Source organism: Mesoplodon mirus (assembly GCF_964341445.2).
Source record: "Mesoplodon mirus genome assembly, chromosome: 4".
Taxonomy (NCBI): Eukaryota; Metazoa; Chordata; class Mammalia; order Artiodactyla; family Ziphiidae; genus Mesoplodon; species Mesoplodon mirus.
Window position 1 is genome coordinate 53,057,462 of NC_138979.1, and position 13,464 is coordinate 53,070,925.

The 13,464-nt window shown below is 42.2% G+C and overlaps 1 protein-coding gene across 3 annotated transcripts in view; it reads left to right on the forward strand.

Moving 5' to 3' along the window:
- The window catches only part of TLN2 (talin 2), a 451,691-nt gene that overhangs the window by 282,790 nt on the left and 155,437 nt on the right, over window positions 1-13,464 (forward strand). For all 3 annotated transcript variants that reach the window (XM_082618383.1, XM_082618385.1, XM_082618384.1), the window contains exons 12-16: window positions 1,275-1,430; window positions 6,456-6,557; window positions 7,297-7,373; window positions 9,896-10,076; window positions 10,981-11,094. In XM_082618383.1, the coding sequence (XP_082474509.1) occupies window positions 1,275-1,430; window positions 6,456-6,557; window positions 7,297-7,373; window positions 9,896-10,076; window positions 10,981-11,094 (630 nt within the window). The remainder of the gene's footprint in view (window positions 1-1,274; window positions 1,431-6,455; window positions 6,558-7,296; window positions 7,374-9,895; window positions 10,077-10,980; window positions 11,095-13,464) is intronic.

Sequence of the window (13,464 nt, forward strand, 5' to 3'; positions counted from 1 at the left end):
ATATATGAAGTGTATGAAATCTTTTATCATACTATATGTTGTAGATATTTATTCCCCAGTCATTTGCCTTTTAATTTCTTTATGGGGAGGTCTCTTTCTTTTTCTTCCACTCTCTCTTTCTTTTTTAAAAAAAAACGTATCAAAGTCCATATATTTTATAGTTAAAGCTATTAATCTTTTCCTCTATTAATTTTTTTTATTTTAGCTTTTGTGCTAAGAAGTCATTTCCCCCTGAGAAATCACAAAAATATCCAACTATGTGTTCTTCCTAAATTATTTACCTTTTTTGAATTTCTTGCGGCACGAGTATGAGGTAGGGATTCACTATTTTAATAGGCATGATGACTATTTCTTTAAAAACTTATTAAAACTAATCATAAAATATTTTTAAGGGTCAGTAGATACACATAAAAAATACCAAAATGGGGGCTTCCCTGGTGGCTCAGTGGTTGAGAATCTGCCTGCTAATGCAGGGGACACAGGTTCGAGCCCTGGTCTGGGAAGATCCCACATGCTGCGGAGCTACTAGGCCTGTGAGCCACAACTACTGAGCCTGCGCGTCTGGAACCTGTGCTCGGCAACAAGAGAGGCTGCAATAGTGAGAGGCCCACGCACCGCAATGAAGAGTGGCCCCCGCTTGCCACAACTAGAGAAAGCCCTCGCACAGAAATGAAGACCCAACACAGCCATAAATAAATAAATAAATAAATAAATGAACGAACGAACGAATGAATGAATGAATAAATAAATAAATAAATAAATAAAAATACCAAAATGAAGAACCCAAGTGGAAATATATTTCAGTGATTATATGTGTTTAGTAATGAGAAGATGCTACTCTGGCAGTTGAAGTTAATTCTAAACAGCTAAAGTGCCATATTTAAATTCCACATTAACCCTTTTTTGTTACTCACTGAGGTGGCTACTGGGAGTGATAATATTTGGAGTTCACTTTAACTTCTTTTTCTCTGGATATCTTTTTTCTGTCACAATCTCTGTTTTTGGAGCAACCTGCCCTCCTGGACAGTATCTCTCTCCAGGAAGTGTGCCTTTTGTGGATCCTTCCAGTCTTCTGATAGCTGTTTTAGTTCCATTCCTTTAATTTATGAGTCATTTATCTAGTCGTAAAATTCTGGTTTTCCGATAGCCCTGACTGTTTTGAAACACAGTGTTGTATGTTGACTGTAGGTAAAACATCACGAAATCACTGATAACTTGGAAAAATCAGATGTATTCAGAGGAAGAGCACTGACTCTTGGTACCTCCTGTTTCAGGAAAAGATGAAAGGCAAGAACAAGCTGGTGCCTCGCCTGCTGGGGATCACCAAGGACTCGGTGATGCGCGTGGATGAAAAGACCAAGGAAGTGCTGCAGGAGTGGCCGCTCACCACGGTCAAGCGCTGGGCAGCCTCACCCAAGAGCTTCACACTGGTAGGGACTGGCTGAAGGCAGTGAGTGGGCCAGCATGGCCTTGGGTGATATCGTGGGGCAGGGGAAACAATACAAGCCCATTGGGTTTCCCTGCCCTTGGAGAGGGACAGATGGTGGGGGTCCATGAGGGCAGGGGTGGGCACTGGTCCAGAAGTGAGCGAGATGTCTGAGAGCTGGGTCTCATTGGCCACCTCTTCCTCTCTAGTGCTCTAAGTCTATCTGAGTTCTTTAATTAGAAAGAGCCAGTCAAGGATGATTCTCAGTCTCTGTGGTCCCGATGCCATGCCTAGTATACCCTAAAAGGCAACTTTATAATGCTCTGAGGCCCATACAAAGGCTCCCTCCTCATCTCTAGTTGTTTTAGAAGTTCCTAAGAATTGTGACAACTTGCCAAGCTGTGTTTTCCCAGCCTGCCTACGAAGAGAACATTGTTGTATGGTGGAAATAGCATAGACTGTGGGGTAGCATTCGAAATCATCTTTCATTCCCAGCTCTGTGCCGTTGCTCAAGTTACTTCTCCTCTCTGAGCCTTAATGTCCTCAGCTGTGAAATGGGGGTAGTAATACCTGTTTCACAGAGTTGTCAGAATCAAATGAGATGATGATAATAAAATGCTCAAAGTGAAATACATGGCAAGTAGGGAGAATGTTTGTTCCAGACTTTTAAACCTCTGAATTCTTCCTCCCAATCTCAGTATCTGCTCTTAGCAGAGTATACCATGTGTCCTTAACTGTAGCCAGCCACATTGGTATGTGAGAATCGGTAGGGCAATTATTTTGTAGCACATATCGAGCCATAAGAGAAATCAGAAAGTGTTGACGTTTGTCAATTTCTTCAGCACTCCTGAATTGTACTCTTCTCCAGCTCTTGTGAACACTTGAAATAACTGCATCTAGGCAAGATCTTATAATAGGGCATCAGAAAAAAGGTATAAGGAAGGGACCTTGGTGGGAGTATTAGTTATCTAATTTGATCATTGATTGATAGACTCTTGCCAGTTGGGAGGAATCTTCAAAAAACATACCTTCTTTCCTCCTGTAGTGAGTAACAGCTGTATCCACATGGCCCTTAAAAAGTAGGTGTTCACACTTAGCGAACTAAGTTCTCACCTTCCATTGTAGGTAATTGTGGATAATTCCTAAAATAGAAAAATCAAGAAATCAATATAAACATGTTATTTAGAAATACTAGAAGAAATTGCTGAAAAGATTCAAAGTAGTTGTGCGGGGGATGGAAAGTGAAGGTGGGAATGGGTAGGGCAGGGATAGGTAGCTATGTTTTATTATATACATTTTGATACTATTGGTCTTTTTAAGCTAGACCCCAGTACTGCTTTTTTTAAAACAAAAAGTTATTAAAAACTGTTGCGAATTGCAGTAACTACCTGAAGCAAAAGAGAGAACAAATATCAATGTTTGGATTAAACATTGGATTAAAGTTGGATTAAAGCTTATAACCTGTAAAGTTTCTTTCCTTCCTACCCAGCTTTAATTTAATATACAAGTGTTTAGAGATTTTCCTGCTGTCTTTCTGTTATTGAGTTTTAGTTTGTTTCTCTTATGGTCAATGAGATGTACTGTGATTCTGTTAATGTTCATGGAACATACTTTGTATGATTTCAATTTGTAGAATTTTAAGGTTTGTTTTATATCACAGGGATATGATCATTCTTGGAGAATGTTCCATGAGTGCTTGAAAAGAATGTGCATTCTGCTGTTGGGTGTAGTGTCCTATAAATGCCAGTTAGATCCTGTTAGCTGTTGGTGGTATTTCAGTCTTACATATCCTTGTTAATTTTCTGTCTAGTAATTCCAACAATTCCTGAGAGTGAAGTTCCCAACAGCAATTGGGGATTTTTTCTATTTCTCCTTTCGTCTCTATCAGTTTTTGTTTTATGTATTTTGAAGCTCTGCTGTTCTGTATCTATACATTTAAGATTATGCTATGTTCTTAATGGAGAAATTGTTCTATCATTATGTTCTTTTGTTCATAGTAAAGATTTTGCTCTGCAGTTTGCTTTATCTTACATTGGTATAGCCACTCATGCTTTTTTAAATTAGGTGTTTGAATGTTATATTTTTCTACCCTTTTACTTTAAACCTAGTTATATTGTTAGGTTTTAAATGAATTTCATGTAGAGAGCATGGAGTTGGGTTGTGCTTTTTATTAAAATTCACTCTTGTAATTAATGTATTTAGGCCAATTATCTTTTAAGCTAATTATTAATATGTTAGGTATTATGTCTACCATTTTATTTATTTATTTTTGTTTATTTTATTCTCTATTTTTCTTGCCTTCCTGTGGGTTACTTGAACATTTTTTAGAGTTCCATTTTTTTTAATTTTTTCATTAATTAATTCATTAATTTTTGGCTGCATTGGGTCTTCGCTGCTGCGCATGGGCTTTCTCTAGTTGCGGCAAGCAGGGGCTACTCTTCGTTGCAGTGAGCGGTCTTCTCATTGTGGTGGCTTCTCTTGTTGCAGAGAACAGGCTCTAGACACGTAGGGTTCAGTAGTTGTGGCACGTGGGCTCAGTAGTTGTGGCTCATGGCCTCTAGAGCGCAGGCTTAGTAGTTGTGGTGCACAGGGCTTAGTTGCTCCACGGCATGTGGGATCTTCCCGGGCCAGGGCTCAAACCCATGTCCCCTGCACTGGCAGGTGGATTCCTAACCACTGTGCCACGAGGGAAGTCCCTAGAGTTCCATTTTTATTTATAATCTTTTTGAGCATATTTCTTTTTATAGTGCTCTTAGTAATTATTCTAGATACTATCATATATGTATGAAATTAATTACCACCTACTGGCATCAATGTTTCACCACTTCAAATAAAATATAAAAACTTTACTTCCATTTAGGTCTGTTTACACTCCACACTTTTTGAGTATAATTGTTTAAATATTTCTTCTGTATACATTGACCACTACAGGAGATGGTGTTACAGCTTTTGCTTCAACCATAAAATAAAATTGAAGAAAACTCATGAGGTGAAGGATAGTCTATTACATTTACTTCTGTTTTTATCCATCTCATTGTTCTTTCTCTTTCAAGTTCCCAGTCTTCTTTCGTTTTCATTTTCCTTATGTTTGGAGAGCTTTCTTTAGCCATTCTTTAAAGGTAGGTCTGCTAGCAACAAATTCTTAGTTTTCCTTCATCTGATAATGTTCTATCCCCTTCATTCATGAAGGTTAATTTTGCCAGATACAGGATTTGAGATCCACAGTTCTTTTCTTTTAGCACTTGAGAAGTGTCATTCTACTTCTTTCTGGCCTCTGTGGTTTCAGAATAGAAATTTTCTGTCATCGGATTGGTATTCCTTTGTAGGTAATATGTTGCTTTTCTATGGATGTTTTTAAGTTTTTCTTTTATCTAGTTTTCAAAAGTTCTTGGGGTAGGTTTCTTAGGTTGATTCTATTTTGGGGTTTGCTTAGCTTCTTGAATTTGTAGGTTTATGTCTTTAACTAATTCAGAGACGTTTTCAGCCATTATTTCTTTTAATACTTTTTTTGGGGGGGGGTCCCACACTCTACTCTCCTTCCATGTTTCTGATGATATGGATGTTAGGTCTTTTCATATATATATATATATATATATATATTTTTTTTTTTTTTTTTTCCCTGCCATGCCACATGGCTTGTGTGATCTCAGTTCCCCAGCCAGGAATTGAACCCTGGCTGCGGCAGTGAAAGCCCAGAATCCTAACCACTAGGCCACCAGGGAACTCCCATTAGGTCTTTTTTTAAATTGTTCCACAGATCCCTGAAGCTCTGTTGTATTTTGTCTGTTTTCTGTTGTTTCACTTGACTAAATTCTGTTGATCTGTTTTCAAGTTTATTGATTCTTTTCTTTGTCATTTCCATACTACTGTTTACATCCTGTGCATTTTACTTCAGTTATGGCATTTTTTAATTCTAAAATTTCAATTTGGTTCCTTTTTATGACTTGGGTTTCTTCGTTGAATCTTTCTATTGTTTTCATTTGTTTTGGGAGAATTTGTAATTGGGCGTTGAAACATATTTTATTATTCAAAATCAAAAAAAACCTTATCAGATAATTCCAACATCTGCTTCATTTCAGTATTGGCATCAGTTGATTATCTTTTTTTACGTTGTAGTTATCCTGGTTCTTGACATGAATAGTGATTTTCAATTATATCCTAGATGTTTTGGTTATGATAATAGGAGACTCTTGATCGTATTTATATCTTCTGTTGTAGCAGACAGTCACCTTGTTTAGGTTTAGTATGTAGTGTTCTAGTGTTCAAGTCTTTGTGGACTTGAGTTGCAATGGCAGTTTATTTTCTGAGCCCTTGCATGCTATTCTGGATTGCTTTGTACTTCTGACTCTGCTGGGGTTCCTGCTCAAAGCCTGTTGGTGCTTGGGGTGTGGGGGAAGAAGGTACTTCCTTGGGCCACCTGCTATTGCTGGATGACCTTTGTTAGGGGAGGTAGAAGCTACTGAGCCTGAATCTACTTATGCCACTGGGTGGAGGGGAGGGAGACACAGGGCTTCACTGTGGCCACTGCTGCAAAGTGACCAGATCACCTGCCTGCCTGGGTTGTGGAGCAGGGCCTGGGATGGCCAGACTTTCACTGCTTTGCAGGTACTGGTGAGCAACAACCTAGGTTGTGGAGCTGCTTGAGGCTCCCAACTAGGTCTCTGTTGGGCTTCCCCTCTCCTGGTCCCTTGGCCAAAGAGAACAGGCTTTTGGGAACTTCCTGTTGGACGTTCCAAGTTTCAGCCCTCTCCAGCACCCAGTCTTGGGGGTATGGGATCTAAAACAAAACTCAAGAACTCCTCAGACTGTGGTTCTTCAGGTCCTGAGGTCACCAGCCAATCCACCTTTCCAGCTTTCAGAGCCCTTTACCATTGCTTGTTGAATAAATTTTAGGAAGTTCAGTTGTATTTAGAGGGGACAAGCAAGAAAAAGTGAATCCATGCCAGAACCTGTTCCAAAACTGGACCCCCTCACCTTTAAAACTGCTGATGTGCTATATTTCTTCTAATGTGGGTTTTTGTCCCCCCAGGATTTTGGGGAATATCAGGAAAGCTACTATTCAGTACAGACCACTGAGGGAGAGCAAATATCCCAGCTGATTGCAGGCTACATTGACATCATCCTCAAAAAGGTATTTCATACTGATGCAAATTGGACAACACTTCTTTATTAAAAGACTCAGTTTAGATGATGAAGCTACCTGAAAAACAAACAAACAAACACCTCATGTAAAGTACTTGATTCACTAATTGAATCTTTAACATTAAGATTGCTTAAATGTGAAGTCTTTGACCTCATATCCTAGGAGAATTTCTGATTTTGCTGCAGCTCATATTTGTGTCATTGACTGCCAGGTCATGAGCAATAGTGCATCATTTAGCTAATGAATGAGCCTGGCTAACCCCTCAGCATCTTCCTCTCTAGGTAATTGTTATGCTTTCCAGCCTCTATAGAAACTGGCTTTAGGGTCTGAAGATGTTCCTTTTCTTTCTTCTCTCTCTCTCTCTCTTTTTTAACCTATTTTAATGGGGGGTTATATGCCATAGTGGTATACCTTTCCTAGGGCTTCAAGATACAGCCCACAAAAATAGCCAAGTTCTACCAGAATATTAATATCTATGTCTTGATTTTAACGGTATAAAATTGTGCAGTAATGTACACAGAAGACATTATATATCTCTCTATATTAAATAATATATTTCTTTTTCATTACTATTGCTTTGTTTCACCCATCACTTATTAATTATCCAATACAAGGAATTTGGGGTAAACCTTAACAGATCTGCTTGTGTGGCTCATTTTAAAAGGCCTCTTAAAAGGGTCTTGTGTCAAGACCTGCTGACTTTCGTTTTTGTCTTGTTTTACCTCAGAAACAAAGTAAAGATAGATTTGGACTAGAGGGCGATGAGGAGTCAACTATGTTAGAAGAGTCCGTTTCCCCCAAAAAGTAAGTATCCTTAAGAGCACTGGAGAACTGCCTTCTCCCTGGATACAGGGCAGGTTTCTTCGTGCCAGCTCTCGGGCTGTTGCCCTGCAGTCCCTCACGTGGAGGGGGTGATAGTGGATGAGATAGATGAGTCTTGCTTCTCGAAATGTGGTCCCCAGACCATTGTCATCAGTGTTGAGGGTGTCTTGTTTGGGCGGTGGTGGCTGGGGACTTCAGGGAGACACTGAACAAGATGTAGTGCTTAATTCCATCTTTAGACCCAGTGAACCTTCATGACTCCTGTTCTGAATTTCTGATGTAAATCTCATAAACTGCATCATTATCATCAGAGCCTGGAGACTGAGTTTAATTCTGTACCTTTGGGCTAGGGGCCTAGCCAGTAGAGGAGTTTTTGTTGATGGGATGCTTTTACCTGCCACGCTTGATACACATGTCATGAGGCAGCAGAGGAAAAAGAAAAGAACATGGACCCTGGAGCCAGAGTTACTGGGTTCAAATCTGGGGTCTGTTTTCTAATGTGTGGCCTTGGGGACATTATGAGTTTTCTCTGTCTCTTTCATCTCATCTATAAAATGAGAATAATGACGGATCGTACTACCTCATAAGTTTGAACTTAATGATTGAGTTACTAATAAAGCACATAAAACAATCCCTGGTACATAATAAATGTTCACTATTATCATCATTTTAAATTCGGAATAATCTCAATTTAGCTCCATTTTATAAATGAGGAAACTGAGATTTATTAAAGTTAAGTAACATCTAATAAGTGAGACTTGTTGACCAAAACCTATTCAGCTACTCCCTTGATGTTAAATAGAGCATTGCAGTAATAACTTTTCTTGTCTGTACTTTATTGTGTGTGTCCATCTTGCTGTCTCACTTGATCTCAACAGCATCCCCTTGTGGAAAAGGTAGGCTAGATTTTATCATCCCCAGTTCGTAGATGAGGAAACCGAAGCTCCTAGAGGTTAGTTGAGATGCATGCATGTGGCAGAGCCAGGACTCAGATTCAGGTGTTCTGATGTCTCCTATAGTGCACTGCCGGAGAGTTCAAACATATTCCAGCACATTGAAATTGTCTGGTAATAGGAATTGTTTCTCTAATGTTGCTACTCTGTACACTTTCTCACAGTTTGCATCATAATCCCCTTGAAGGTGCGTTTCCATTTGTCCCTTATCCGTACGCAAGTTGGAACCAAATTTGATGTGGTGCATTTCAAGTACTACTTGCTACCCTCTGGCAAAAGACCTTAATTTCTTGAAATTATTAATGACCATTAGATGGACATTAGTAACCTAGTACCTCCTAGTAGGGTGAGCTGTTCACTTCCTAGGACCCTGCTGTGCTTGAACTTCTCCTAGGAGCAGCTCAGTAAGTGTCTGAGCCCCGAGTGCTGGGACCCTCCCCACTGATGCAGAGGGCATCATGGTGCGGTCTGGTCATGGCAAGCAGGAAGAGTGGCCCAGGGGAGTTCCTCATCACTAGACCTTCCACTTCTCCCTGTATTAGACATTGGCTGAGATCTTGCAATGCAGCTGAGCTCCGAGAGGAGCCATAGATCCACCCTCCCTAGTGCCAGCCCCTCCGCAGATGTTAATGTTGCTACATGGATGCCTGTTGCTTGGAATCCTAGCTTGGCTCACAAGCTTTGTCCTGGACAACAGGGCATGATGACCTGCAGTGGTTCCAGAACCCTGGGACAGAGGCTCCTGTGCCTTAATGCAGCTGCTCAGCAACCCCGCCCCCTGGAGACTGACCCAGACTCTCCCTGTGGGTTTGTCCACTGGGCTATGAGGCACCTGTGCCACCCTCAGATTCTTACCTTCATATGCTCAAAGTCCTTTTCACTCACTGCTCATTCCAGGAAAATATCAAGAAATTAAAAAACTGACAGTTTTTTTATTAGATGCCCTAGGAGTCTTCCCAGACTTAAGTTGAAATCATCTGGAAGAGAGCCAAAGTCTGCCAATCATCAGGGCTCCTAAGGTGTTGAAACATCCTCTGTGGTCAATGGCTTTTGACCTGGGGAAGGGGAGCTAAGCTGTGGGAGATTTTAAGTTCTTTTCCACACTTCGTCCTTCAAGCTAAGGATAAATGATCTCTGTCCCCAGGGCTTAGAATAGAACGTGGCACACAGTAGATATGTGTTGAATGAATGCTATTTCAGGTAGAATTTACAAAATAATAGATCAGTCTATCCAAAGCATTCACTTATGCCTAGAACATCATTATTTTTTGTGTCTTTTTAAAGAACAACTAATAGCATAATGCCATGAATTTATCAATCAGATACACTGGGAGTAGTTATTTATATTACTGATTATAAAAGGATTCATTCATCTCAGGGTTCTGCTGAAACATTTTAGTGCTGCTCCTTCGTTCACAATTCTGTCTGTATTTGCTTCTTGGAAACTGGTTGCCATAGCATGAAGCAGTGAACACTGGTGATACCTGTGGTATCTGATTACACTCCCCGTGAATGGCCACCTCGCAGTGACCAACATGTCTGTCCCCCTAGGTCCACCATCTTGCAGCAGCAGTTCAATCGCACCGGGAAGGTGGAGCATGGTTCAGTGGCACTGCCGGCCGTGATGCGCTCCGGCTCCAGCGGGCCCGAGACCTTCAACGTTGGAAGCATGCCCTCCCCACAGCAGCAGGTCATGGTTGGACAGATGCACCGAGGCCACATGCCCCCGCTGGTGAGGCTACCGGGGGACTTGCCCTGCTCGTCACTATGCTGCCTTTGGTGTCCAGGGAGCCACACCAGCCTGGTGATAGGTTGTGTGTGTCATCCTCACTCTCACTACTTCCTGTCTGAATCCTGGCTCTTCAGCTGTGCAGTCCCAATGCCTAATTCCCAGTGTGTTTTCTTTTAAATGGGTGGCTCTGGCAATGCCCTGTCTAGGACCACAGGTGTCCTTTAGGGCTGGACAAGGACCAGTGGCCTCTCCACGTGGTTTGTGAGAGAAGGATAGGACCCTGCTCCCCTGCCTGCCCATCGGCCCAGATACCCCTCAGAGAGGCTTAGAAGTAGACCAAGTCTATTCCGATCCACACATTTTCCCCCAGCGGATCATTGGTTCTTTCTGCTGTGCTGGTCTACCTGACTTGGGGCCTCTCTCAGGCCTGCTCTGGAATCCCATGCTTTGGGGCAAGAACTTTTTGAAAGCAGAAGAGCCTTAAAGTCCGGAAGTGATTTGAGTGGAGAAGCATGTTGACTGTAAGTTTGGGTGGAATCTTATTTACCAAGAAGAGTTCTGATGTAACACCCACGTGATTCCTGTGCAGGAGACCTTCTGTCCTGAGCACTCAAGGATTGGGTCCCCTGAGCTCCCCTGCAGAGACTCTTTCTGAGCCTTCTTGTTCTCCACACTCTGCTGATTAGAATCACCCTATTGCAAACACTCATATTCAGTGTCCTATTAATGTATTATAATACCTATTTCTGGTTCCCCGTTGAAATAGAAGCTGGTTCAGTCAGTTTGTTGAGATGTACCCTGGGCTGCTTTCTCATGATCTCAGGTCCAGTTTCCTTGCTCATGTAGCGCCTGTGTTGCCAGTCCAGGAGTGTGGTGTGACCCCTTGTGTTACCTGCCTTTGCAGACCTCGGCCCAGCAGGCCCTCATGGGGACCATCAACACGAGCATGCACGCTGTCCAGCAGGCCCAGGACGACCTCAGTGAACTTGACTCCCTGCCGCCTCTCGGCCAGGATATGGTAAATGTTGTTCAGTGCTTTTATTCGATGTCTCTTCCCAGACCAGGGCAGAAAACAGGGTTCTGTGCTCTGGCTGGATTCAGTGAGGTGAATCTCTGTCTCCAGCTAGGTGAGTTGGAAGTCCATATTTTTTCAAGAGATGGACTCTCCATCTCTAGGCTGCACCACAGGAGGAGAGAATCATAGGGTGCTACGGGCTGTTGGCAGTACCCCATAAGGGCTAAGAACTTGGACTCGAGTCATATCATTTGGGCCCAAATTCCAGCTCTACTGCTCAGTGGCTGTGTGAATCTGGGCAGCTTACTCTCTCTAAGCCTCCATTTTGTCATCCCTGCGTAGGGCTGTTGTGAAGACCCAACAATCCAATCATGTGAAGAGTTCTCAGTCCCTCACCTAACACATAGTGAGAGCCCAGTGAGTATTAGCTAGGTTTGTTGTTAGTATTTACCAATGGTTCACACACTCGAGCAAGCATCAGAGTCATTCAGAGGGCTTGCTAAAACAGATTGCTGGGCCCCTCCCCCATTGTTTCTGACTCAGTAGGTCTGGGGTGGGGCCTGAGAATTTGCATTTCCAGCAAGTTCTCAGGTGCTGCTGCTACTTGTCCAGAGACCACGCTTCACAAACCACTGGGTTACTACTATTGAGCTTTTCAGTGAGGCAGGGCGATTAGCTGCCTTCCTGTAGCTGCTGCTGCATGAAATTGTCTAGCCCCTTGCTACTTAAGTTGTGATCCACAGGCTAGCAGCATTGGCAGCGCTTAGGATCTTGCAAGAGGTGCAGAATCTGAGGCCTTACCCCAAACTTCTGAATCAGAATCTGCATTTTAGTAAAGTTCCTAACTGTTTTGTGTACACATTTGCAAACCACTGGCGATCACTGTCCTTCCCTGCCCTGCTTCGCACATGAAAATCACCTGAGGAGTTTTAAGGACGAAGCCTAGGGCCCAGGTCAGACCAAACAAATCAGTGTTGCTGGGGGTGGGGCCTGGGTATCAGTGGGTTTTCATCTCCCTATTGTGATTCTAATATGCAGCCAGGGTTGAAGACCACTGCTTTAAGACTGCTGGACCATCACAGGGCCAGAACCAAGACACAATTTGTAGCCTCATCTTGTCCAGCCAGGATAACTGCCTCCAAGTTCTCCCTGCTCGGTGTTTTTCATTTGTGTACTTGTGTACCTACAGGGTGCAGCATCCTTAGTGCTGTTTCTCCCAGGTCCCTGAAGTCATTAAATATTTTGCTTTGGGGAGCTTGAGAGTGAAAATACGTATGGCAGACTCCCATATCCAGCACAGTTGTGAGAGAAGGTTTTAAAATATCTGGATTTAATATTCTTGTTTCACCAATTTTCAAAGAGTTATTATATAAAATATTTTAGTGCTAGACATATGCTGAACCAAGATTAATATTTTGGGAATGTTTTGGGAAGCAGATCAGCACCTTATATTACCATAGGATCATCATTACCAGTGTATAAGTGAGCATTTATTGGCTAAGACCAGAAACGGCCAAAAACAGAATTTGCTATTTATAGGGTCAAATGAACATGAAGTATAAGAACTAGAAAGGTTTTAAAAGACCACTGAGTGAGATTCCACAGTAGAAGAAATGAAAGGCACAGGAGTTGGGTGAAATGTGCTCAAAGTCATATCATTTGTTAGTGGTAGAGCTGGATCCAGAGCAGGGGTCTTGACAACCACCTCCCAAAACCCTACCAGGAAAGTTGCCGCATCAACACGACATTCATCTTGTGAACAAAAGACAATTGCTACGCTGATAGAACACTCATGAGCTAGAACACCCTAATTCTAACCCCATTCTCTAAAAAACAAGATGAAAATTAGCAACAGTTGTTGTTCCCACTGTGCGGTATTATTATGAGATACTAATTTTTTTTTTTGTAAATTTATTTATTTATTTTTGGCTGTGTTGGGTCTTCGTTTCTGTGCGAGGGCTTTCTCTAGTTGTGGCAAGCGGGGGCCACTCTTCATCGCGGTGTGCAAGCCTCTCACTGTCGCAGCCTCTCTTGTTGCGGAGCACAGGCTCCAGACACGCGGGTTCAGTAGTTGTGGCTCATGGGCCTAGTTGCTCTGCAGCATGTGGGATCGTCCCAGACCAGGGCTCGAACCCGTGTCCCCTGCATTAGCAGGCAGATTCTCAACCACTGCGCCACCAGGGAAGCCACATGAGATACTAATTATTTTCATTTTTTAAATTGAATTTACCTACATAAAGCCACAGAAATTTTCTCTCCAAGATCTTAAAGAAAACATAACATGAGTAAAAAGCACTGGGAATTTACATGCCATTCAGCATAAGTGAATGAGCAAGAAGCCTGTTAAGGACATTGTTCAAGGTGACTTAAGGG